The sequence below is a fragment of the Nannospalax galili genome, unplaced genomic scaffold (genome assembly GCF_000622305.1).
Source record: "Nannospalax galili isolate Female #2095 unplaced genomic scaffold, S.galili_v1.0 scaffold1077, whole genome shotgun sequence".
In the NCBI taxonomy this organism is placed as follows: domain Eukaryota; kingdom Metazoa; phylum Chordata; class Mammalia; order Rodentia; family Spalacidae; genus Nannospalax; species Nannospalax galili.
Genome location: NW_008340429.1, coordinates 1,085,125 through 1,112,500, shown reverse-complemented (window position 1 = coordinate 1,112,500; position 27,376 = coordinate 1,085,125). Strand labels below are relative to the sequence as shown.

Genomic DNA, 27,376 nt, shown 5'->3' with positions numbered 1-27,376 from the left:
TTATTTCTTAAGTGTCTATGTATTGTATGGGTTTAAGAAAGATTTTAAATTCACCCAAAGGTAACACATTTTGAACAGAATCACATTAGATTCTTGGAATTTCATTAAAAAATGTCACATGGATATACAATTTACACTTTAAATGCAAAAGACTGAGAAATTGTGATATTATTCTTCACAAATGAAAATGGCCACGTCTGTATGGTATGTTATTCTATAACTATGCATTGTTTTCTCCAAGAGAAAGTGGCTTCCTTAAATAGTGTTCTGAAACTGGCAAGATGAGGATGTTGCCTTCCTCCTCTTACTCACTGTACTAATAATAAAGGTTATTAGAGGGACGGAATAGCAGCAGCAGTGGTAAGTCCACCTCCCTTGTTTCAGGCTGACTGGCAAAGCCCTCTGGCATAGCCATGGACGTCAGCACACGGTCCTTTCACTACTAGGGAAGTGACCTAGAATGAGGATACATGCTATGACCAAGGTCAAAGTAGGCAAAGAAGATACATCATCCACTTTATAGAAAAAAGAGAGCAGCTCTTGAAAAGCATCTTCAAAGAACAGCAAGACATCTGACTTTGCGACAGGATCTTGAATGAAGGCAGTTCTTGGAAAGCTCCAAGGAGTTAAGAGGTCAGAGTAGAGCAGAAATGTTTAGAATGGTGAAGCAGACTACCGAAACAGTCAACAAATTGGCAGTCAAGATGAATGAACTGGATGCATAGTTAGAAGAAAAGCAGTAACAATTTGAGAACCTGGATCAAGAACTTTCAAAATTTCATTTCGGTTTTGAGGATATGTTCTATTATAGAAAAGAACTTCCAGCCAATACTGCTGCCTCTGCTAAAAGCACTGTCATGTTAGGTAATGCTGAGGATTATATTGCTTTATCAACAGTGTTGTCTTAGTTTGCAGACCAGTTACATTAACAACAATCTTCTGCTGACTTTCATGCATTTGCAGATCTACTTAGTGACTGCATTCTTCTTTTGTTTCAGTGAAAGGTATGGTTATCCACCAAGCAAAATGCTGGTAGATGTGGGAAAATGCTAAAAAAAAAAAAAAAGAAAAGAAAAGGAGGCAAAACGACTGTCGATAATAAACCAGACAAAATATAATAACTTAAAAATGAAATTAAAGAATGAAAGAGGAAAGTACAAGGAGAAAGAGATTTTGAACAGATTCCAAAACAAATAGAAAAGAAGTGGGAAGAGTTGAGAAAGAACAAGTGGAGAGTTTGAAGTACTTGGAGTCATTAGTATGCCCGCAGAAGCTGGGAGAATACTGGGGTCCATTTCTACCTGAAGGCAGAGGCATTGGCTAACAATAAGATTACTTCTATTAAGACATTATAATTGTTTCAGTTATGATGAATTCTATAGTAAAATAATCTAAAACTAAATAAGTCAGTATATATTTTTATAAATTACACATGTACATAAATATAAGCCTTTTTAAATGAAATTTTATCATATGCTGTTTGTCCTGACCCACTTTCAGTGCACAGTAGTGTGACATTCTGTAATATTTTCTGGAATCAAATACTATTGTCTTAAATATTTGCACTAATAAGTGTACTCAAAAGCCAGAAAATTTACAATATTTTTCTTTATGTTTTGTAGTAATTTACTCTATTTAAAAAGTAGATAATCAGTGCACTGATTGATGCTTACATATATTTCTAAACAGAAATTATGACTTTAGGATACAGTGATGAAATGAAATTTCCTGTGAAGTATTAGCACAAATTATTTGAGTATGTAAGCATATTAAGGATCTTTTTATTAGAAATATTTTCTTGTAAATATATGTTAATACTATGATTCTTTAGATACTATAAGTGGAAAAAAGCTGAACTTGGGCTGGGATGTAGGACAGAGATCTGGGTTAGATCCCTAGCACTACATAAATCTAGATGTGGTGGTGCATTCTTGTAATCCCGTAATCTCAGCACTTAGGTGGAGGCAGGAAAATCAGAGTTCAAAGTCATTTTCTGCTATGTAGTGGGTTCAGGGTCAGCCTAGGTCACATTAGCTTCTGTTTCAGAACAAAAGAAAAAAGGGGAAAAGAAAAATGAAAAAGCTGTACTCACATATTAGTAAATGATCAAGGGAAGCTTATAAATTTTCTTTTTCTTTTTTTTCCTTTCTTTTTTTTTTCGGTCTTTATGAGACAGGGTCTCCCTGTAGCCCCAGCTGTCCTGTAACTCACTATGTAGACAAGGCTATCCTTGAACTCACAGAGATCTGCCTGCCTCTGTCTGCCTCCCGAGTGTTGGGATTAAAGGCATGCGCCATCAATCCTGGCACAAACATAAATTTTCTTATGGACGCATCATAAATAAAACAATTATGTCTTGCAATTATCTTCACTTATTTTTAATCCATATTTTAAGTACTCACTTAAGAATTAGGAAAAATGTGATACATGCTTCTAAGTCCCATAGATTCTGATGTTCTTCTATTTTTTATTAAAATCTAAGAGTTTTCATATATTTAACTTACTCCTTGCTAAAGAAGGTTACCAACTAAAGTGATTCAGGTTAGAGTTATTTATTTATCTTTACCTAACAGAGAGATATGGTATTTGCATCCTTGAATTTAGCATTTTCAGGAACAATTTGGGACAGACACTGGTACCAACCCAGAGGTACAATAGCCAAGAAAGGTTCAGAAAATATGGAAAGAAAGGAAGGAATAAAAGGCCAAACAAATGTTCTTGGAAAGAGAATTTCTGTTCTTATATAACTAAATCCACAGTTTCCCAAAGACAAGTATATGGAACCTAAGGGTAGTAACCTAAAGATGCATCAATACTGCAAGGAAAGGACTCTAACAGGAAACAAAACTTTTAGGAATATACATTAATTCATGGAAACTGTTCCCTAGAGGAGTTTGTGAACTAGTGATACAAATTAAAACATACATTAAAGGGGTTGGGGATTTAGCTCAGTGGTAGAGCGCTTGCCTAACAAGCGCAAGGCCCTGGGTTTGGTCCTCAGCTCTGAAAAAAAACAACAACAACAAAAAACATACATTAAAAACTAGTAAGTAAGCTGGGCACGGTGGCACATGCCTTTAATCCCAGCACTCAGGAGGCAGAGGCAGGCAGATCTCCGTGAGTTCAAGGCCAGCCTGGTCTACATAGTGAGTTCCAGGCCAGATGGGGCTTTAGACCCTGTTTCAAAAGACAAAAAAAAAAAAAAAAAGAAAGAAAAAAGTATTAAGACTTACATGCATATATTTGACTCCAATGTAACATTTAAGGCTTCATTTCTGGCACTACAGAGATTGTTCAGCTGAAAGATGTTTTTGGAGTTAATGTGGAGAAACTAAGGTTTTCTGGTGGGTGAAGCCACACATAGAACAGGCAAGTCTTCTTTTTAAGCCAGGAGCAACTCCAAATCCAAGGTTCAGAGACCAGGCTGACAGCAGTTCCTAGTGCTGGGGGCTAGAGGAATGTTACAGGTACAGGACGATCGCCAGATCCCTTTGAGGAGGAAGAGCACAGAGACTGAGGCAAGGCTACCAACAAGTAGAACTGTACTTCCATCTGCCTGGCAGTGAATGCTGGGCTGTGCTGGGGTCTGGCAGCAACTCCTGAAAATTCATAGTGAAAAGCAGGTACAGTGTAATGACTGTCCACTACATAGGCCCTGTGGTGGTCACCAGGTAGAGAGTTCCATAGTAGACAGTGCAGTACAAAAAGTCCTTACCTAGTTGAAGCTCCTGAAAAACTCTGCATTTTTGTGACAGTTATCCACCATCACAGGGAGGCTCAGAATGACACTGTGCCAGGCACAATGGCACACAGCTGTAATCCAGCACTTGGGAGACACAGACAGAGGGATTATAAGTTTGAAGCCAGCTTGCACTACATAACGAGATCCCACATTACAAAGCGAGATCCTATTTCAAAGAAAAATAATGGCTCAGGATGTGACTTGGTGGCAGAGCACTTGCCTGGCATAGGAAAGACCCTAAATTCAAACACTGGCACCACAAAAAGAAGGGAAAAAAAAGGCCTGTCTGAAAAACAGAAGTGCTTTCATTGTTTTTTTTTTTGACAGGGTTTCACCTTGTAGTCCAGGCTGGCTTTAAACTTGGGATCTTGCTTCAGCCTCCCAGATGCTGAGGTTACAGGCACACACCACCACTCTCTGAAAGTAGAGCACTTTGTGGATGAAAATGCTTGAATAATGCTTGTGCTGGAGCAAAGGGATAGCTTGTTCTTGGGAGGGTTCTAATGGTAAGACTGTATTTGTCTGCTTCCAGTTTAGGATTCCACCCATCAGCAGGTGACAAAGAACTATACAATCATTCCTGGCAGTGAATTGCTTATCAGTGGGATCATTCCTTTCTGTAAAAATTTCCCCTTCTCCATTTAAACAAAGCTCTCAGTTCTGCTGTTTTACTAGGTAACCACAGTTCTTATCCATTGACACCCAACTGATAGTGTGACTTATACTTGCATTACAGTTTTTGATCTCCATTTCATCTGTGACTCTGGAAATGGGTCTTCAGAGTGCCTCCATTCTACCCCATGCTGTCACTGATGTTTTATCAATCACTGATGTAATTTGGGGGCAGTAGATATATAATCTATGAGCTGTGAGATTGTGGAAATTATAGAACTCTACCTTAATGATGTCATCATGTCACCAAGAATTACCAGACGAATGTGGAGGTCAGGATGGTCTCTTCTGCAGGATTACAGCTCAGCATCCAAGGACCTGGCACTGACTCTGAGGCTTTATCTTATCCTGAGTTGTTCTGTCCCGTGTCCATCACTAAGGAGAGGCAGTACAGCTCCTCTGGTCCAGGGGTTCTTCAGCAGCAATTCAAAACATTTACTACTGAAATGCTCTCCTTTATTTCTTGGAGAAAGAGGGTGTAGTTATTGGAAGTAATTTTATACATTTGTAGAGTTATTCATAGCATCCAAACATTGCTATAAAGATGCTTTCCAGAACTGTTTGTGCTAAAAGCCGTTGTTACAACTTAAGTCCAAGATGCTTAAATGATTTTCCATGAATTTAATTTCAAATTCAAGTGGCGTGGGCACTTTTCGTGTATCTGCTGCATCCATCAGGTCTTTCTCAAGTAGGTCTCTGTAGTCTTCGCTGGCTGGAGTAGGTCTCAGCACTCACCCTGTTTCTAGTCATGCAGGTCTTCAGAGAGATTCCCCACATGTATACACAGTCTTCTTTTCAAGTCTCGCAGCGCATTTGGTAGGTAGCTCCCTGAGCAGAACAAAGACAACAGGACCGGAAACAGAGTGCGAGCCTCCAGTATGGACGACTTCCTATCCACGCTGCTGCGGGCGCGAATTCCCGAATTCCGCTCCCTGCAGCTGCATCCTGCTTCGATAGTAAAAGTCCGCTGAAAAGGCCTCACTCGGAAGCTTTTAAAGGTCCTGGAGATAATGACCAAGATATTCTAAGTGGAATGCAGGGGCGATGGTGACCAACGTTCAGTACAGAATTCTGGCGAGGGCGTGCAGTCTTGTGACGTGTTTGTTAAAGCCTATGGGATCATTGCGTCAGAACAGCCAGTATCTGGAAGACAGCGGCACCCAGAGGTCCAGCTTGGTATCTATCTCAATTTCTGAAATTCCTCAGGAGAGATAATTTTTCTTCATTTTCGGATCTTTTAGAATACCACCTGCTTTAATATGAAGAGTATAGAACGTATTTTCTTTTCTTAGCAAAATACTAATAAGATGGGGGGAGAAGGGGGAGGGCAAAAATATTGATAAGCCGGTCTAAGTAACTTAATCTATTGAAGTTCAACTTAAAGATCCTTATGGAATTTTTCCTGGATATTTTTTTTCCAGTGTTGGGGGTGAAACCCAGGACCTCACTCATACCCAGACAATCTCTGTACACCCACATCCTGCCCTTGGCATTCCTTTTTGAAGATGATGCACTGCTGATTTTTTTTTCTTAACAAACAGAAAAGGCTACTTGTCGTACATTGTAGCACATACATGTAATCCCAGCACCCAGGAGGCAAGACATAGGAGAATCACCACAAGCTCGAGGTTCCAGAGAGTTCCAGACCAGCCAGGGTGACATAGGGAGGGCATGTATCAACAAACAATTTCTTTTTACTACAGAAATTATCAACTATAAAAGGATACATCATCAAAAAATATATTGTGAGGCTGAGGAGATGGCTCAGTGGGTAAGAGTGCTAGCCATGCAAACCTGAGAACCAGAGTTCAAATCCCCAGCATTCAAGTAAAAAGCTGGGGCCACTGATGGCTTCTGTAACCCCAGCATTGTGGGAGGCAGAGAAAGGAGGATCACTGAGGCTTGCTGTCTGCCAGCCTGGCTCTAGATTCAGTGACAGACCGCATCTCAAGGGACTAGGGTGCAAAGTGATATAGTAGGACACCTTACGTCTGCCTCTGGCCTATGCATGCATGCACATGTGCACAAGTACACACACACACACACACACACACACACACACACACTGAATAAAATAATGTGAAAGAAATTCTTGTAAATTCGACTACACAAACTTTCATTATAAGGGGCTGGAGAGATGGGTCAGAGGTTATGAGCAGTCACTATTCTTCTAGAGGAACTGGGTTCCATTCTCACCTGTCTGTAACTACAGTTCCAGGGGACCCAATGACCTTTTTCTGGCTTCCACAGGCATGCATGTGGTGCACATACATGCAGGCAAAACATAAACAATTTTAATTTCATTATAAATTGAAAACACTGACAAAACTAAATAACAAATAATTACACTAATTTAAAACTTTACCTTTGATCGCTATCCCTACCTTTTCAATAATGAAAAGGAAATTATAGATTAGGGTGGGTCCTTTTGGTGGCAGCCTAGATAAAAGTACCTGGAAAAGGAAACTTTGCATTTGCCTGCTGGCCTTCACTCTCACTGGCTAGTTTATCAAGACTGTTACTGTTGCTTTGGCATTCCTTTGCCAATATTAGGACCAACTTCTTCAGGCTTTCAACATAGACTGATGACCAGAAGCTTTCCAGAAATCCTCTAGGCCTTCAGTGCTTCTGAGAGATCCAGCCTCTTGGACTGAATGACTACCAGATTCTTGGTCTCTCCAGTGTGAGACAGCCATTTTTGAACTACCCAGACCATATCATGTAAGCCAATCTAATAATTCCCCATTTACATATATATTCATACATATTATATGTTCATCCTATAAATTCTGTTCCTTTAGAGAATGCTGACTAATACAGGCAGTTTATCAATCTTGATATTTTGACCTAGATAATTCTCTAATGTGTTTGTGTGTGTGTGGGAGGCTGTTTTGTGCCTTGTAGGAAGTTTAGCATTATCTTTGGCCTCTTCCACTAGATGTCAGGAGACTCTACTTCCACAATTGTGTTAACCAAAATTTTCTCTGGACATTACCAAATGTCACCGTCTTCCAACTACTTAGAGAAGCACAGGTTTACGGTATTTACTGTTGAGTGTCGAGCTAGGGATAAATCCAATCAAATCAAAAGACAGGCTTTCCCCTGGGTTCGATCCCCAATACCACAATAAATATAAATAAACACACAAATAAGCAAATAAATAAGACCTTGAAAGAGCCACTCTTGTTATGACAATGGTGGGAGTTCTCCACTTACTGTTGGAAGGTATCTTGTGGACATAGTCTTTGGAAGTTTACAAGCACAGAGAGCAGAGCTGAAAGAACAACTGAAAAAGCACAGATACATGCTTATTCTTCAAAATGAGAAGAAAAAAACAATTTGCATTAGGTCATGATTCTGGCATGTAAAGAGGCAATTGTACTTCAAAATGTCCACACAGGAACACAAATACACACAATCTAAACAATAACTATTTAAGAACTAAATGTAAAAAACAATGTAAAGTATGTCACTAAAAAAATAATTTGTATACTGATTGCATTTTGAACTTGGATTTTAGGTATATTCATTGCTTATTGATATTAACTTCACTTATTTTTATCATTTTAATGTGGCTATTAGGTAATAGTTACATAATTTTTGTGGTGTTAAAACCCATGGCATTGCAAATACTAGGAAGTACTCTATCACTGAGAAAACCCTCCCAGCTCCTAAAAATTTTAAGTCATATCTATAGCTCCCATCTGTGACCACATTATATTTTTATTGGAAAGACCTGCTCGATTAGTTTTTCCTTTTTAAAAAAATTTATTATTTTTATTTTACGTATATACATGTATTGCCTGCATGTAGGTAAATGCACCTGTATCATGAAATGCCGGTGGCAGAGGTCAGAAGAGGCTGTCGGATCCCCTGGAACTGGAGTTATGGACAGTTGTTAGCTGCCATGTGGGTGCTGGGATTTGAACCTGGGTCTGCAAGAACAACCAGTGTTTTTAACCACTGAGCAATTATTTTTATTTTACGTATATACATGTATTGCCTGCATGTAGGTAAATGCACCTGTATCATGAAATGCCGGTGGCAGAGGTCAGAAGAGGCTGTCGGATCCCCTGGAACTGGAGTTATGGACAGTTGTTAGCTGCCATGTGGGTGCTGGAATTTGAACCTGGGTCTGCAAGAACAACCAGTGCTTTTAACCACTGAGCCATCTTTCCAGCCCCAGATTAGTTTTTCTTTTGAGACAGGGTCTCCCTTTGCCTTAGCTGGCCTGGTACTTGCTATGTAGAACAGGTTGGCCTCTAACTCACAGATTTACTTGTCTCGGACTCCCAAGCACTGGGATTAAAGGTGTGAGCTACCACACCCAGCAACTACACTTTTTTTTTTGATAAATAGATACCTGAATTGTTTAAAGTAGTGCAGGTTAGGTTTTGAATTTTTCTAAAGAAAGCAATTTACAGGGTGTAAGAACTGCTATTTTTAGTTAACTTGCTTTTAATCTTTAAAATATATGGTGCTGGGGGCTGGAGAGATGGCTCAGCGGTTAAGAACAGTGGCTTTTCTTGCAGGAGACCCGGGTTCAATTCCCAGCAACCACATGGTGGCTAACAACTATCCATAACTCCAGTTTGAGGGGAATCCAGTGCTCTCCTCTGACCTCCGAGGGCATTGCATGACACGGTGCACTTACATACATGCAGGCAATACACTCATACACACAAAATAAAAGTAAATAAAATATTTAAAATAAAATATATGGTGCTTTAGCTGCATATATGCTTTGACTATGTTTGCTATTTTTCTCATTTCTAAAATTTTCAAATTACAAAACAGGCAGACTTTCTCTCATTACTCATAATGTGTTTAACCTCAAAAGTATAAATATCCTTTTAAGGAATTTGAAAGTTTAATAAAGGTAATTTTCAACCAATACAGGATTGACAGTTTATTATTCTCTTAAGTCATAGAAACCAAGCCTTGGAAAGCTTATTACCACACTAGGGAATTAGTAGCTCTCTCCAAATCTTTGGTTCTCTGGTATTGCAAATGTTGGACAGAACAACCACACAACTGTGATTCTTTTGTGAATTCAAAGTTTTTTTGTATAACGAGTAGCTTTCTAGAAGGATACTTTGGGTTTTCAAGACATTACAATAATGGTAATGTGGTAAAGTTCTTAGTTTTAGGATCAATATAATTCCCAATAAAGAACAGCATTTAAAAATGTATTAAACTCAAAAGCAGATAATGAGGCAGATGCTCTAGGAAAACTTTAAACAAGCCTTTTAATCATCCCTGACAGTTTAACTAAAATACAGCAGATTTTGGCAGAATGTCATGCATTAATTTCAAGTTACTTTTTGTGACAAGAATATTTATGTATTATAAAACTCACAGGGAATGAAAATACAGGTAGTACTTGTATTATTTCCATGTATGAGCATGAGCTTATGGTTTCTATAGTTAAGTACTTTTCAGAGGTTAACATGTTAAATTCTTATCTGTAAAATAAGCATAATTAAGAGAGCGCTGAAGAAATTTCATTTTCAAAAAAAGAGGAAACATTATATTACAAATTATAGATGAATCACCTAGCATTATTTAACACATCAAGAGAAATCATGTACCTGAAAGGGCATCGTTTTCCTGAAATTAGCATAAAAATCAAATGAGCCCAGGATATTTTAATTTCCTCTCATGATAAAGTATCACTGTATTCTTAAAGCATATTCACACATACGGTGTTAGATTTTAGCTGCTGTGATGAAATATCTGACATGACATAATGAGTTCAAAAGCTGTGCTGGACTACAGATATCCTGCATCAAAACTTTTTTTTTTTTAAAGGCTTCAATTACACACTAATTTTAATCAGACCGTTTATCGAAAAAAAAAGTCTGTCCTAAATGAACCTGTGCCACCAGAATGTTAGATATGCTGTACCAATCAAGAATCACCTCAGGTCCTTGGAATTCCTCCAAAATACAAATAAACCCAAAGGCTTGGTTCCTATCAAGATATTTTCCTAATTAACACAATATAGACTTAACAACATACAGTATGCAGCAATCCTGCACTTTGTGATTAATGACAAAAGATTGTAGCGTAAGCATTGTAACTTCAGTCAAGTTCTCACGGAAGGACGACACAACGCGGGACAATACGAGATTGCGCCTGCGCGCGCTGGTGCAGGCGGTACTTCCGCCAGTGCTGGCTGTCAGTCACAGCGGTATCCGGTTCTGCTGCGTTACGTAGCGCTTTATCGTCGCTCGGTTTCTGCGGGCTGGGAGTCGGGCTCCCAAGTCGGGCGCCTGGAGTGGAGGGTCTTAGTCAGGCTTCGAGCTGCTGCCCGAGCCCTTCCATAGGCAGCCGGAAGAACGGAGAAACCGAAAGGGAGTCGCGTGGCTCGGCTGCTCCGCACCAAGTTACCGCGCTTGGCTCGGCCGCTTTGCTCCGCCCGGCTTTCTCTTTCGTTTTCCTCCGGCGGGGAAAAGCTGAATTTATCTTTGTCTGTGGACTGTAAGTACCTGAGACAAAGAGACGTCACAGCCCCCTCCCCCGCATTTTAATTATCCCGTTGGAGGTAATTTGTGGATTAGGACAGTCTGCCAGATTTACGTGTTTAAAATCACTCCGCAGGCGCCATTTCCTTTGTTTGCTGACTAGTACTTTCTACACTGTGTGGCAGCGGTGCCTAGCGGCTCCAACTGGGTATTGTATCTAGTAGATTTAACATGGACTATTGCCTGCGTGTTCAGAGTCTGAAGACAGGAGCAGACGCTTGCTGGTGTACTGCTTAAGTGCTGTTTTCTTTGCAACTTCGTAATTTAAGATTTCAATTAGTAACAGCGCTCTTTTAACTGTTTTAGGAGCTGGAACTTGTCCGTGCAAGAAGTGGTTTTTGGAGAAGTGAGTCACAAGGAATTAAAGATGAGTAAGAGCAAAGATGATGCCCCTCATGAACTAGAAAGCCAGTTTATCTTACGCCTGCCCCCAGAGTATGCCTCTACTGTGAGGAGGGCAGTGCAGTCTGGACATGTCAATCTGAAAGACAGACTGACCATTGAGTTACACCCTGATGGGCGCCATGGAATTGTCAGAGTGGATCGAGTTCCATTGGCCTCAAAATTGGTAGACCTTCCCTGTGTTATGGAAAGCTTGAAAACCATTGATAAGAAAACCTTTTACAAGACAGCAGACATCTGTCAGATGCTTGTGTCCACAGTTGATGGTGATCTTTACCCTCCTGTGGAAGAACCTGTTGCCCCTGCTGATCCCAAAGCAAGCAAGAAGAAAGATAAGGACAAAGAGAAAAAATTTGTCTGGAACCACGGAATTACTCTGCCTCTAAAAAATGTCAGAAAGAGAAGGTTCCGGAAAACAGCAAAGAAGAAGTATATCGAGTCTCCAGATGTGGAAAAAGAAGTGAAGCGGTTGCTGAGTACAGATGCAGAAGCTGTCAGTACCCGTTGGGAAATAATTGCTGAAGATGAAACAAAGGAGGCAGAAAATCAAGGCCTTGATATCTCATCTCCAGGAATGTCGGGCCATAGGCAGGGCCATGACTCATTAGAACATGATGAGCTCCGAGAGATATTCAATGACCTCAGCAGCAGCAGTGAAGATGAAGATGAGACACAGCATCAAGATGAAGAAGATGTGAACATCATTGACACTGAGGAAGATCTGGAGAGACAGCTACAAGACAAGCTAAATGAATCAGATGAGCAGCACCAAGAAAATGAAGGAACCAATCAATTGGTTATGGGGATTCAGAAACAGATTGATAACATGAAAGGCAAGCTCCAAGAGACCCAGGACAGGGCAAAACGCCAGGAAGATCTCATCATGAAAGTAGAAAACCTGGCTCTTAAGAATAGGTTTCAAGCTGTGCTAGATGAACTCAAACAAAAGGAAGACCGGGAGAAGGAACAGCTTAGCTCTTTACAAGAAGAGCTAGAATCACTCCTAGAGAAGTGATAATGTTGATGCTTCATTTCATCCTCAGACTGGTCAGCATTGGAAAAAATTGTTTTCATCACTTGGACTGGCAGTAGTTTTTATTCCATATACTGTTAGAAGTTGAGTTATGTTGGTTGTTTTCAAAACCACTGTGCTGGGTTTTCATTCTTTACGAAGTAGGATTGCATAGGCAGAATAATTGCTGTAGGAAAGTTATAGAATTAGTGAAATGATCAATTCCATTTTAATCACTTCACTGCAGGGCTGTGTTACTATTTGTCTATTTTCCAGAAACTTCTGTTTTGTGGTGCTAAGATCAGTAAGAAGCTAGTTTGGAGCTAGTGGAGTTAATGTATGTTTTTTTTTATACAGTAGCTACTGTAGGGGCAAATTCCTATATGTTGTTTCTAACACAATAAAAACAACTAATTTTCACTTTATCAAGTTTATCTTGTTCTTCCATGGATAGAGTTGGGGTGGGTACTTGGAGTTTAATGACTAACAGTGTGATCATGTTTGTGTAGATAAAGCTTTCTGTTTTGGGGGGCTTTCAGAAACAGGAACACTACAGGGGTAAAGAATTGGAGAAATGTCATCTTTGTATTATATCAAGGTTCAAGTCTGCCTGCTCCATTTGGCAATGTGAGAACATTGGGTCCAGAGCCTTCTTAAAGTATCCTAATTTTTTACTGAAGGCCTGTTTGTACCTTTTAATCAGCACTAAGCTTATGTGTGAAATACTGGAAACAGCAAAAACAACGATTATCAAATAGAATTGCATCCCATTCCATTGATTGGGATTAAGATTGTATTCCTGGGGCTGGAGAGATGGCTCAGCAGTAAAGAGTACTGACTGCTCTTGCAGGGGACCTGGCTTCGATTCCCAGCACCCACATGGCAGCTATGAACCATCCTTAACTCCAGTTCCAGAGGATCCGAAGCCCTCTTCTGACGTCCATGGCATTGCATGACAGGGGTGCACTCACATACATGCAGACAATACACTCATACACATAAAATATATGTTTCTTAAAAAAGATTGTATTCCTAATTATTTTCAACTTAATTGCTGCAGCTATTTAATAGGCTGATTATTTCTGCATGCCATTTCATATTGTCCCTAAAGTCTGTACATGCGCTGGTATTTTAAATGTTCATAAATGTAATTTTCACATTCTCTGAAGTATTTAATGCTTCACACTTGAGAGCCTTTTTGGAAAAACTCAGATTGACAAGATACAGAATTGTAATTTCTGTCAGTTTATAAAACGTCATTTAAAAATTATTTTTGTAAAATAAAGTTCACTTAAATTTTCTATTTGACAGGGAACATGAGTGGTGAAATGTTTAAATCAGTTATCAAGACTGCAAGTCCATAATCATACTTCCTAGCATTAGGAGGCTTTAAATGGTAATTCTCACATTTATCTTTTTCTGAAGTATTTTCAGAAGCTGAAGACTGTAATACAGTTTAAGATTACTATCTGGCTTTAGAGGTTAGAAAATAAGTTTTCTTAACAAGGTGGGAATTGAAAAATTCTGCTCTAATAAGTATTTTACTACATTGAAAGAACTGTCACTGGAGAAGATACAATATTTGCCTTTACAGTGGATCACTTAAATAATTTTTACAAGCTCTGAATACTGGTGATATCTGAATTCCATCAATATTTTAAAGGAAGTGTGCTAGATGCACATCTTTTATTAACAAAATAGCCTACTGGTCTTGTGACTGCTGGCTCAGTTATTAGCTCTATCGCTATTCTCAAGTCTACATTTCTAAGCTTGATCTCCTGAGCTTCAGACTTAATATATTTAACTGTTTCCTGGAAACACAAGTGTCCCCCAGGCAACTCAATTGTGCATGCTCCAAGTGGAAGTCACCCTGTTCCTTTCCCTGAAAACCTTTTCTGTGTTGCTGCCAACTGCCTCAGCTGCTGAAGTCAGCCACCAGAACCTGCACTTTTGCGTCCCTTCACCACAGAGGGGAAACAAAACCTCTACCTCTCAAAAACTCTAAGTTACTGTGGTTCATACTACATCCATTGCCCTAGTTTAAGCCATTTTACCTCTTGCCTAGCAAATGACAATAAGTCATTATTGGTTTATCAGTGGCGTATAAACATTTTTTATTTAGTATTCAGTTAAGCTTTTTGACCAAAATGTAATCCCCATACTTAAAAATTCTTCATTTCTTTCAGGATTAAGTTTGTATTTCTTAAAAAGATGAGCGTTTACTTACCTTTTCAGTCTTCTACCACTCTTCTCTTACTATATGGTTAATCCACCCTGACTCTATTTACCTTTTATTCAAGAAATTTAACCCTCTTTCTGGGCCTGAGGGCTATTTAACAAACTTTTCCTAGAAAGACTCTCCATCTTTGGCTTAGTCTGAATTTTCAGCCTTTTAACCTAAATAATCACTCCTATCTAGGTTAAGCGACCCTATTATGGCCTTTGTCTTCTGTGTTTTCCTCTGCCATTCCTCCCACAAGTGCTGTCCAAAACAATGGATATGAACTAAGAAGCATGCAATGTCTATAATCTCATGTACTTTATGATCTTTTAAAATACTCTGCTTGTTACACATTCATCATGCTAAACTACCTGTTGCTCACACTGCCCCCTCACGAGATTATAAATCCACTGAAAGATGTGCTGCTTCTAAAGTAGGTTTATTTTTCTTAAAATACCTTTTCAGACACTGCAAGTTTACTAAAGAGATTTAATACCTCAAGCCTTATTAGTTGTGTGATCTTAGGCAACTTAATCTGTTGGCTTCAATTTTCTCAACTCTAAAAATGAAGATGATACCACCAACCTTACAGGGCTCTTGGATTGATTGTTGAATCATATGATGGACTTAGAACAATCAATACCTGAAATAAAGTAAGTAAACAATGAAATAAAAATATAAACTCATTTACTGGGGTAATGGACCATAAAGGGACTAAGAAATCTTTTGAATTAAATAGCGATTGGAATGACAAGTGCTTAAAGAAACAGCTATGTTTTTACTTATAACTCACTATGTAGCCCAGGTTGGCCTTGAACTCAATTCTTTCAGTTCAGTGCTGGTACTACAGGGATGCATAATCATGCTGGGCTCACGAAATAGCTGTTTTAAATATGGTTGGCTTAAAATTTAACCAAGTTTCTAAATCAAAGCTATGAGTTAGGAAGTTTTCTTCAAAATCTTCAGCATAAACAAATTGACTCAGCTTGTTTTTATAGCTTTATTGCTTGGGGCCAGTTTTGCATTAATACTAAAAAACACTACAGAGTGAATGGTTATCTGTTACATAAACTTTAAAAGTCAAAGACTTAAGATTGGGATACAAGTAAATGCCATATTATGAAAGACTCACTTTCTCATGGATCCCTTGGTTAATGAGTATGGTATGTAGCTGAAATCTTTATAAACAAATAATTTACAGCTTTTACAAAAAAGAAACCAACTTCATAGGATAATTTACAATAACATTAAGATGTATTATTCCATGTCTATTTGGAGTGTATACAACAGATACATTTCTGTAGTTTTATAATGCAAAAAACAGGATTTTGTTATAAACATTTTAGCCACTTCATTAAAAAGTATGAGTAACCTTATCAATATGTGTGGATCTGTATTTTTTCACAATAGAGATTTACCCCCCATGTTACCCAGTATTGATGGTTACTAGCTGTAGGACAAGAGGCATAAGATTCATTAAAATGTGGTCAGAGCTGCTGGATGTCCAAGATCCCTAGCCTCTGAAGCCAGGTAACTCTTTCCCATCTCACAGAGGATAGAGTTTATTTTTGTGTAAATTGAACCAAAGTAAGCCCATACTCTAAACAGGCTCTGATAGTCTGAGGCACTCAGCATCTGAAATGGAGATTTGTACAAGTCTATGTACAGTAAATATTATAGGAATGTCACCTTTCTTCCCTGACCTTGTTCTCATTAAATCTGCATATAGCTAACTCACCTCCCACACAGTCAAATTAGAAGATTGCCTCTGAAAAGTATAGCCTCAGAGAAATCCTGACAGTTGGACAGTCTCCAAAGAAAAGGCCAGGTAATCACTGTGGCAGAAATCCTACCTATGACAACCATGCAACAATCTGCTTTTTAATGCCTCACTTTTAAATATTATATTGACAGCCAAAGACCATCAGTCAAGGAAATCTAAATGAAAGAGAATAATTCCCTGAAATTTGATTTTACCTCCCAAGTAGTGTGTCTGCAGAGCTCAGGCTCTGTCCCCTCCACATGCTCCCCGCTTCCCCCAGGGAAGTAAGGGAGGAGTCTCTGACAGAGGGTTCTCTGATAAAAGCAGCCACTGACTCCAGTGTATCAATTCCCAAGTAGCTTGTCTTTAAAACTCCGTTCCCATAGGGCTGCCTTCTTTGAATCCAGGCTAGATCAGCTGAGAGCATCTCCTGTTTCATTTTGTGTTAAGTATAGGGCCAGAAAAAACAACAGCATCCTTCCACCCCCATCCCCGGCCGCGGGCCCTGCAGTACTGAGTCAAGCTAAGCTCAGGCTCTGCCACTGACCTTACACTCTCAGCTCCTGGAAAGCATTTCTTTCCTTAGAGTTTGCCCCCAACTTACTGAGACGTAGCTGTGTCACAACTCACGTACGCATTCGGCCCTCCGCCCTGCCCGCGGGGGAGCCTGGGCTCCGAGGGCCGCGCGGTTGCCGCCGGGGGTTATTCCGGAGCCGGGAGGGTGACGGCGGGTGGCCTGGGGTTGAGCGGCCTCCTCAGGGAGACAGGGCCAGCAGCGCCCGCCGGAGCCAACCATGCACCCGGAGCGGCGGGCCTGCGAGCCCGCCCTGCGCTCCGGAGACTTGACTTCCGCTGACACCCGCGAGCGGGTGGGCCAAAATGAAGTCCATCCTGCCATCCAAGCCGCCATAGACCTCACCTCGGGGGCCCTAGGGGGCGCAGCATGTGTACTGACCGGGCAGCCCTTTGATACTATGAAAGTGAAGATGCAGACTTTCCCCAGCCTGTACAAAGGCCTCACCGACTGTTTCCTGAAGACCTACAACCAAGCGGGCATCCGGGGCTTCTACCGGGGCACTAGCCCCGCGCTGGTAGCCTACGTCGCCCAGAGCTCTGTCCTTTTCATGTGCTACGGCTTCTGCCAACAGTTTGTCCGTAAAGTGGCTAGCCTGGACCAGAGCGCCCCGCTGAATGAACTGCAGACAGCAACGGCGGGGTCCTTGGCCTCTGCGTTTGCTGCGCTAGCCCTCTGCCCCACTGAGCTTGTGAAATGCCGGCTGCAGACCACGTATGAAATGAAGATGTCAGGGAAGATAACCAAAAGCTATAACACAATTTGGTCTGTTGTTAAGGGCATCCTTCTGAAGGATGGCCCATTAGGCTTCTACCATGGACTCTCCACCACTCTAGTTCAGGAAGTACCCGGCTATTTCTTCTTCTTTGGTGGCTATGAACTCAGTCGATCGTTTTTTGCATCAGGGAGACCAAAGAATGAACTAGGCCCTGTTCCTTTGATGTTAAGTGGAGGATTTGCTGGAATCTGCCTCTGGCTTATCATATTCCCAGTGGATTGTATTAAATCCAGAATTCAGGTTCTTTCTATGTTCGGAAAGCAGGCAGGATTTATACGAACTTTTTTGACTGTTGTGAGAAATGAAGGAGTATTAGCCCTATATTCTGGAATGAAAGCTACTATGATTCGAGCCATCCCTTCCAACGCTGCATTATTTTTGGCCTATGAATACAGCAGGAAGATGATGATGAGTGCATTGGAAACATACTGAAATGTCTTGGTGAACCCAGCATCCACACACTACAGTTCTTAGAGTTCAAAGAACACAAGACCAACATGGAGTTATTTTTGACTGTGGGAATTTTGATTTTGTCTTCCCTTCCTCTACTCTAAATCTAAACTGTATGGAAAAATCTTTATATAATATATTTTCTCCCCACAGTCATATTGAAATAGAAAACTTGATGCTCTTGCTTTTTGTGGGAACTACAGGGTGAGCCCAAAGTTCACCTTTGAGTATGTACTTAATCTCAAAGGTTATCAGGGCCTTTTCATAAACCTATATATATATTTATGTAGTGGTTATATATTGTGAATGAAACATAATTTGTTCCCTGTTAGTCTCAAATATCACTAAAACATCTAGAATTGATAATGTTTTATGAGGCTAGGTATAAAAAATTGTTTAACCCATTCAAGATATAGATTCAAAAATCATATAGATAATTTGGACCAGATGGAGGTCAGAAAGACTTTGCTACAGCTGTTATTCTTTTTATATATAGAAAGTGTTTTTAATTATGCATTCTGGGGTTATTTTTATCATTTCTTTGGGCCATGGTCAGGGTCATGGAAAGCCTTGTTTTACAGCTGTCTGGGGTTGCTAGTGAGTGGGGAAAATACCTAAGCAGGCACAAACTGGAGTCAGGACTGACCCAGGACAAGATGGTGTTTTTTTCAGCTACTTCAATAGCGGAATGTAAATCCTGTGAGAGGTTTCCAGTTTCCTTTTCCTTAGGTTATTTTACATGTTGCCATCTTTTGGTTGCCTGTTTTAGGATTCTAGACCTTAGCTTTACTCCCCAGTTCCCTTCCTTGGTTCAATATGGAACCTACAAAATTTATGTGGGACTGAGGATATGAAGGACCACTTTTCCTTCTTCCCGGTTCCTAGATGCAGGATAAAATTGCTAAAGTGGCTTCTATGCCACAAAAAGGGATTCTATAGAGAACTGATAAGGAGTCTACAGCCAAGCAAACCCAAACATGGCTGATCTTGTTTGATCTTAGGAGCTTAAGGTCAGGCCTAGTTAGTACTTGGATGGGAGAACTGTGAAGGAGAGGGCAGGATTTAAAGATAGGATGGATAGACTACACTGGATAAATGAGGCTGAAGGTACACGTCCCAGATGCATAATCCTGGGTATAGCTGTTAAAGAAGGTGATGCCTGACTCACAGTGAGAACTGAATCTGTATTTGTGATGGGGGAAACCCAAATTACAGGGGGACCAATTTCCTATTTGAAATGCTGACAGCCAATTCACAATGAGAACTGAAGATACCGCCAGAGGACAGATGTGTCTTTGGGGGAGCCAGGGCTCTTTCTTCCTCCTATTTTTTTTGACAGATCCCAAACCAGCTCTTTATGGCATTGGACACTCCCTTGGGATGCATCCTGGGAAGCCAGAATCAATTTGAACCTCAAACTTTAAAGAAAATTATTTAGTCTTCTTTTGCAGCACAATGTGATAATCAGCATTTCTTAGAAAAGAGAACTTCCTCATGTCCAGGCATTCTTCTTAAGAAACAGCCCCTACCTCTGGAAAGATTATTGAGATAATTTCTTCCTCTAGGGAAGTCTTATTTGCCACTTACACACTTCTTGTTGATTCAAAATTCAATGGGAAATAAAAATTAAGTACAATCTGGTCTTATAGAATGGAGACTAGTAGGCAATATAAAATTATACGTAAATATCAAGAGGTAGCCTTCCAACACCATGCCCTTGCTCTCATACAGCTTTTTCTTCTCTGGTTAAAAAAGGTATTCATAGCCAGGTGTGGTGGTATACCTTTAATTCCAATGGCTAAGAACACTGGCTGCTCTTGCAGAAGACCCAGGTTAAATTCCCAGCACCCACATGGTGCTAACAGCCATCCATAACTCCAATTCCAGGGGATCTGGTGCCCTCTTATGACCCCCGAGGGCTTTGTACAACACAGGTGCACTTAGAAACATGCAGGTAATACACTCATACACATAAAATAAAATAATAAATATTTTTAAAAAGAACTAAAGGAACAATGATTTTATGTTTCATCAAGATATTTACATTTTCTATTAATTTTGTCAGGTTTTTAGCCAGTTTGAAAAACTGGGTTTTAACAAAAACTTAAAAATCTGTTTGTGTCTATGCTTTATCTAAATTTTACCTAAAAGTTAAAACTAAAATCTATTACTACCTTTACAAGACTGGTGAAATGGTGTGTTTGATCATGAAAGTTTTGGCATCCACAGCCAAAGGGCATACTGAGGGCTGAAAGGATAGCTAGTAATTTGACCCCTGTCCTCAAAGGTCAGACAGAATGCAGGTGATGATGTGACCCCCTCAAAGGACACTATCACTCTGGCAAGTCACCTGTCCTATTGATCAGAAGGACCATGGATGTGTTAGAGGTTGGACTCAAAACCAGTGTATTTTCTACAAATAGAGGCGAATGCCCTCAGTGCCTCCAAGGGAAGCCACATGGTTAGCAAGACTCTGACCCATCTCTGCAGATGGTAAGTTCCCTTACAACTGGTAAGGGAAAAAATAAAAGGATTCAAGAGGCTCTTCTTAGTCCAGAAGAGTAACCCATAAGAAGTCTTGTCTGACTTCAACAATAAAGACAATGGTTAATTTTTGGCCACACCCAGTAGGAAAGTATAATGAGGAAAATAAAATGATTCATAACATTACAAACCAAAATTCTACTAGCTTCTGCTCAGGAGTCTCATCTTGACCTGCTTCAGCCTGGGAACCTGGCACAACTGAAGCCCTATAAGCACAGTCATTCAGATGACCAACTTCAGTCAATTTACATACCAATTTATTGTTTGTTTGTTTGTTGTTGTTGTTCTGAGACAGGCTCTCCCTGTAGCTCCAGCTGGCCTGAAACTGGTGGTGTAGGTGAGGCTGGTTTCAGTCTCATAGAGATTGACCTGACTCTGCCTCCTAAGTATTGGGATAAAAGGCATGTGCCACCATGCCCAGGCCCGTCAGTCAATTTTAAAAGGACAGTACTTCAGTGGCTGTCAAACTCCAGATTATTATTAACTGGACTCACCTATACTGAATAAATCTCTGTTTTTTAGAAAACCTGCAAAGTGAGAGGCATGAGAGCCCTGCTAGAGCAGTAAACCCACTAAAGATTCACACATTCTCTTTATAAAGGACCTGAAGGGTCAATTTCAGTTAACTAAATCTATGGACCTATGATCCACAGCTCCTGCCTTTAAAATTGTCATGAGAAGTGGTTTTATTTAGATTTATTTAAAAATTTTAATTATGTGCATGTGTGTATGTGCACATGTGTGAAGCATTGGATCCCTTGGAGGCTGAACTACAGGTGGTTGTGAGCTACCCCATTCCCAGAAGACCGAACCTGGGTCCTCTGCAAGAACAAGTGATGTTTACCACTGAACCATATCTCCAGCCCCATGAGAAGTGTCTTGATAACACTATGATCACCCTTACCTGTGCCCCGCCAGGTAAATCCTTTCTTGATTGCCATAAAGTCTTTTCAAGGCATGCTATTATTTTGTCAAAACTATTTCCAACTTTTGTCTGTCTCCATTATTTGTGGAAATGTCTCCGTCACACTGGGCCTGTCATATTCATCTCAATTAGTTTATTGCTCTGGTAAGGCTTGACCTTCACTTTATAACAATCTTCCAAATGTATCTCTTATCTTTCCCACAACTCTTGTACCACAGAGGGCCTCCCAGGGCATCACTGGGTAATAGAAACACACTAAATGAACATAGGTATACCTAACTTCTATTTTAACTCTCTCTTCCCTCACAGGGGCTTTCGGAAAAAATGAAACCCAAGTCCTTCGCCATCTCATGATATAACAGACATCTTCCTTCCCTGGTGGAGAGAATTTTTACTTCATGCCAGGTCTACTGCTCTGTTCTTTCTTTTCACTGCCAGTTTTCCCAGTTATTGAATGGCTATGGCCATTATTGGCCTTTCTTGGGCCTCCAGTAAGGTTTCCTATGCTGTTCTGTGTTTTTAATCCTTGACTTCTTTAGTGGGTGATCAAGTTTGTTTATTCTAGAATTTAACAGATTAAGTTTCAAATGGTTATGTGATAGATACTGACCTGCATGAGTTCCCGAGAAGTTATTCTTTATGCTGCATCAAATGGGACAAATCTTCTGTGCAGTATTCCAGTCAACAAAATAAGCTGTTACCTGTGTGTACAGGCTCTCATAGCCCCCTTTTTACTATTTTAATTTTGCTTTGTGTCTTTGGCCTTTCCTTTTTAAAAATATTTTTTATTGAGCTTTTGTAACTTCACACAACAGTTCTTAATCCAGTTTAGACCCCCCCACACCCATGCCTCCCTGATTGACCCCCCTGAACCTCATGTATTCAGCCATACACATTAAGACCTATTTGTTCAGGCATTTGTACACAAATGTTCAGTGTAAATAAGTCCACTGGAGTCTAGTCAGCCCATCTAGTGATTGTATGTAAGTCATATTCTCCCTCACCCAGCAGCAATTGGTCTCGAATATTTCTCAGTCTAGTGTTGGCCTGACACCTATTTCTCACCTCCCCTTTGGGCCTTTGTTTAATTGAGTTGACATGGGTCCTGTGCTCGATGCTACCATTGCCACAAGTTCACATGTGAAAAGCTTCCAGTGGCTTGGAAGCCTCTGTTTCCCAGTGTTCGTGAACCAGCCCTGGCTCTTACAATCTTTCTGCTCCCTCTTCTGAAATGGTCCCTGAGCTGTGGGTGGACGAGGTTCTGTATAGGAGTCCTATCCTATGCTCCACAGTGTCTTATTCTTTAAAACTTGGCCAGTTGTGGCCTTCTGTGTGTATCGCACTCTGTTGTATAAGGAAGCTTTACTGGTGAGAATTGAAGGATCCATTAGTTTTCTCTCTACCCCTTATTCCGCGGTGTTCCATGAACCTTAGTTGTAGAGATTCAACTGTAGATGTGTCACCTGGTACTCAGACTATGTTCTCTGTGTCTGACCAGGTGTGTAATTCTGCAGTAATTTTTGTTGTAAAAAGAAGCTTCTTTGATGTGTGCTGTACATTATTCTTGTCTTTAAATATAAGGATCAATATTTAGCATATCATAAGTTTCATTTGTCTTGAGATATGAAAGGGATAAAGTTTTCTCTAGGACATATGTCCTCACCTACCATGTGTATTTGACTGAGTTTACAGTGCCACTCACGAGTTCCCTCTCACTGAGAGGGCTTTAAGTCCATTTAGATAGCTATTGATTGCCTCCCCAGATAACAGTGTCACTACTGCACCAATAGAGGTAGTTTGCCATCTGGTCATTATGGTTATTGAGCTTTAGGGCTGGGTTGGACCATTGATTATTTTTTTCCCTTGGCAGTTTGCATATCATCATGTAGCATTATGATAACCAAATGTCAGTTAGAAGGCTTCAGGGCAGTTCCTGCTCCATTGTTACAAAGTCCTGTCCTTAACAGTAGGGTCTTCTCTACTAGTTCTGGGAGATAACCAAGAGGTTTGGCAATATCCTGTGTTATTTTGGGAGTCTCCTGGATCAACCACTCTAAACGAGGTCTCTTCTGTCTGGCACTGTGTTCTTTTCCAAGAGGCTCCTAGGTATACATATGCACTAATGTTCAGACACTGTATATGCATTTCTCAGAGAATTTTGGGGGCATCATTTTTCCCTCTAGGTTTCCTAGCCCCCCAAGATTCACTCATCTCTACTCTTTTCTCTCCCATCCAGCTTCCCTCCTCCATCCCTCCCTACTCACAGTGCCCCCATTATCCCCACCCTTCCCCCAATACCACCTGACTTCCACCATCCTCCCTCTCCTGACATTCCTCCCTTCCCTGACACCATGGCTCCTTGCGTGTCCCTCCCTCTTCTCCTCCCTGCTGAATACTCCCAGTTTCCCTACCTCCCCCCTGGTAAAATCTCTTCTCTACTATCCCCCTTTCAGATTCTTTCTTTTTCTTTGCCTCCATGTATCCTTTCCCTTTTCCTGGCTCCTGGTGTTACATCAGAATTTATATACTCACATATAAGGGATTGGTGTTACAATCTGCAAATGATGGAGCATATACAATGCTTCCTTTTCTGTGTTTGTGTTACCTCACTTAGTATATCAATATCTAGTTCCATCCATTTACCTTCAAATTTCATATTTTCATCTTTTCTTATGGATGAGTAGAACTACATTGTGTAGATGTACCACGTTTTCATGAACCATCAGTCAAGTAAAGGACATTTAAGTTGTTTCCATTTCTTAGCTATTTTGAAGAGAACAGCAACAAACATGGATGTACAGGTATCTTTTGGGTATATGCCAAGGAGGGGTATCACTGGATCATATGGTAGGTTCATTTTTTGATTTTTGAGGATTCTTCATACTAGTTGCATGAGTGTGCACTGCCACCAACAGTGAATGAGCATTCTTCTTTCTCCACATCCTCTCCAGAATTTGGGGTCTTGTGTTCTCTTGTTCTTAGCCAGTCTGACTAGGGTAAGATGAAATCTTACAGTAGTTTTTATCTGCATTTCTCTGATTACTAAGGATGTTGAATACTTTTAAAAGTGCTTCTTAGCCATCTTTATTTCTTTGAGAACTCTCTGTTTAGGTCTGTTGCCCATCTTTTTATTGGGTTATTTTATTCGTTCTTTTTTGAGTTCTTTGTGTGTTCTGGATATTAATCCTCTGTCGAATGTGTAGCTGGTGAAGATTTTCTCCCACCCATTGGGTTTACTCTACCCTTCCTTGGTTATTTCTTTTGCTGTACAGAAGCTTTGTAATTTAATGAGGTCCCACTTACTGATTGTTGACCTCAGTGCCTGAGCAGCTGGTATCTGATTTAGAAAGTCCTTTCCTATACCTATTTCTTGGAGGGTGTTGCCTATGTTTTCTTCCAGCAGTTTTCAAGTTTCAGGTTTTATATTGAGGTCTTTGATCCATTTAGAGTTGACTTTTGTGTAGGGTGAAAGATAAGGGTCAAGTTTCATTCTTGACCCTTATCTTTAGAAGCACAGTTTTGCCAGCACCATTTGTTGAAGATGCTGGCTTTCCTCCATTGTGTGTTCTTAGTACCTTTGTTGAATATCAGGTTGCTGAAATTCTATGTATTCATGTTTAGGTCATCTATTGTGTTCCAGTAATCTACATGTCTATTTTTGTGGCAGTACCATGCTGTTTTTATGACTATGGCTCTGTAATATAATCTGAGATCTGGTATGGTGATCCCCCCAGCATTGTCCTTTTTTCCCAAGATCTCTGGATAACTTTGGCTATCCAGGATCTTGTTATTCCCATAAATTTTAGGATGATTTTTTTTCAAGCTCTGAGAAGAATGTCATGGGTACTTTGATTGGGATTACATTGAATATATAAGTTGCTTTTAGTAAGATGGTCATTTTTGCAAAATTAACTCTACCAATCCATGAACATGGTAGGTTTTTCCATCTCCTAGTGTCTTCTTCTAGTTCTTTCTTTAGAGTTTTGAAATTTTCATTGTAGAGTTCTTTAATGTCTTTGGTTAGGCTTATTGCTGAATAGTCTAATTTTTTGAAGCTGTTGATAATGGGAGAGTTTCCTCAAATGCTTTTTCTGATAACTTGTTATTGGTATATAGAAAGGCTAATGATTTTTGTAAGTTGATTTTGTAAACTGCCAATTTTTTGAAAGTACTGATAATTTAAAAAATATTTTATTTCTGATTCTGTAATACAGTTTAAAATCTGGTATAGTAATCCCCCCAGCATTGCCCTTAGTGCTCAGGGTTGCTTTGGCTATCTGAGGTCTTTTGTGCTTCCATATGAAGCTTAGTATGTTTTTTTCCAATTCTGTGAAAAATGTTATGGTGATTTTGATTGGCATTGCATTGAATCTATAAATGGCTTTTGGTAGGATGGTCATTTTTACAATATTAAATGGATGGAACTAGAAACTGTTACACTAATTGAAGTAACATAGACTCAGAAAAACAAAAACAAAACAAAACAAAACAAAACGAAACAAAAACGACGTATATTCTCCCTCATATGTGGATCCTAGAACCAAATCCTGATAAGTGAGTATGTATTCAGACATAACTACAGGAACCAGGATAATGGAAAGGAACCAGGGAGGTAAAGTAAAAGAAAGAATCTGAAAAAGAAGAACAGTAGGAAACAGGCATTAATAAGGGAGATATGGATAAAAATTGGGTTAGTTTAAGGGAGGGAGGAGGGACGGATATACAAGGAACCAAAGGGATAAAGGGAAAAAAGGTGCTCAAGAAAGGTAGGACCATAGGAGAAGGGTATTACTGAGGGAGAAAGGGGAAAATGGGAGCACCTTAACTGGGGAAACCATGATGGAAAGGTTAGACAATGTGAGAGATAAATAACGCCTAGCTACTTTTAAAAACCGGAGGGAATCATATTAGTTGAACAACCTACTGACAAATTATACATACCAGATCAAGAAATACATGTCTAGGCAAGGTTTATCTGAGAACAATTGGTCTTTGCCCAAGCTTTATCTACATGGCACATGGTAATTAAAAGTACCAGACTGGTGGAACTAACCTTCTTGGATATTTAACAGCCATACTTTGAGGCCTATACTAATTTGGTCAGAGGGACATAAAGGACAGTTTTTGCTCCTTGCCCTCCTAGGTCAACTAGTTCCAGGGGACTATGAGCACCTCTCAAAATGTCCTGTAACTGTGGTGAGTCACCTGTTCTCTTGATCAAGGAGGCTGTGGAGACCCCACCAGATGGACTTGAACCAGTGTCCAGTTTAGAAAGAGGAAAGTCAACACAGAGGAAATATTTCCTCCATGCTTCTAAAAGAAGTCAGCCATGGTCTAGCAGAACCTTTGACTTATCTTCTCATAGACAGAACTGGTAAAAGAAAGGCACCAGGGGCTCCTCCCAGGCCCAAGTGACCCCTGAGCAACAGATCCTCAAATGGCCTCTTAATAAATTGGTTTATCTGGGCCAACTGTATGGCCTTAAAGACCCAAAAGGAAAGTTTAACCAAAGATTAAAGGGGCCAATATAATTTTTTTTTGTTTTCTTTTTTTTAATTTATTTTTTTTAATTAAAAGAAGCATTTCATTACAACAGCATTAACCTATTCAATAACATTTTTCTGAGCTAGGGTACATCTCTTTCAAAATTGGCTGTACATTTCTAGGTTTACAGATGAATTATTACCCTTATATAATCTTTTACTCATTATAAACTCTATAAGACATAAAATTAAATGAGGTTCCAACGTTTAAAAAAGATCTCCAC

General features: G+C 39.9%; 2 protein-coding genes and 1 pseudogene across 2 annotated transcripts; all 3 read left to right on the top strand.

Annotated features, from left to right (window-relative positions):
* Nucleotides 1-256: 256 nt before the first annotated feature.
* On the top strand, nucleotides 257-1,385 carry LOC115070750 (annotated as a pseudogene).
* Nucleotides 1,386-10,526: 9,141 nt separating this feature from the next.
* Taf7 (TATA-box binding protein associated factor 7) lies at nucleotides 10,527-12,780 on the top strand. Its single transcript, XM_008835503.3, has 2 exons — nucleotides 10,527-10,897; nucleotides 11,248-12,780. The coding sequence occupies exon 2, from the start codon at nucleotides 11,309-11,311 to the stop codon at nucleotides 12,356-12,358; it is 1,050 nt and encodes a 349-aa protein (XP_008833725.1). The 5' UTR covers nucleotides 10,527-10,897; nucleotides 11,248-11,308; the 3' UTR covers nucleotides 12,359-12,780.
* A 4,165-nt stretch (nucleotides 12,781-16,945) lies between these two features.
* On the top strand, nucleotides 16,946-18,140 carry LOC103736103 (mitochondrial ornithine transporter 2-like). Its single transcript, XM_008835547.2, has one exon. The coding sequence runs from the start codon at nucleotides 17,133-17,135 to the stop codon at nucleotides 18,120-18,122; it is 990 nt and encodes a 329-aa protein (XP_008833769.2). The 5' UTR covers nucleotides 16,946-17,132; the 3' UTR covers nucleotides 18,123-18,140.
* The last annotated feature ends 9,236 nt before the right edge of the window (nucleotides 18,141-27,376 follow it).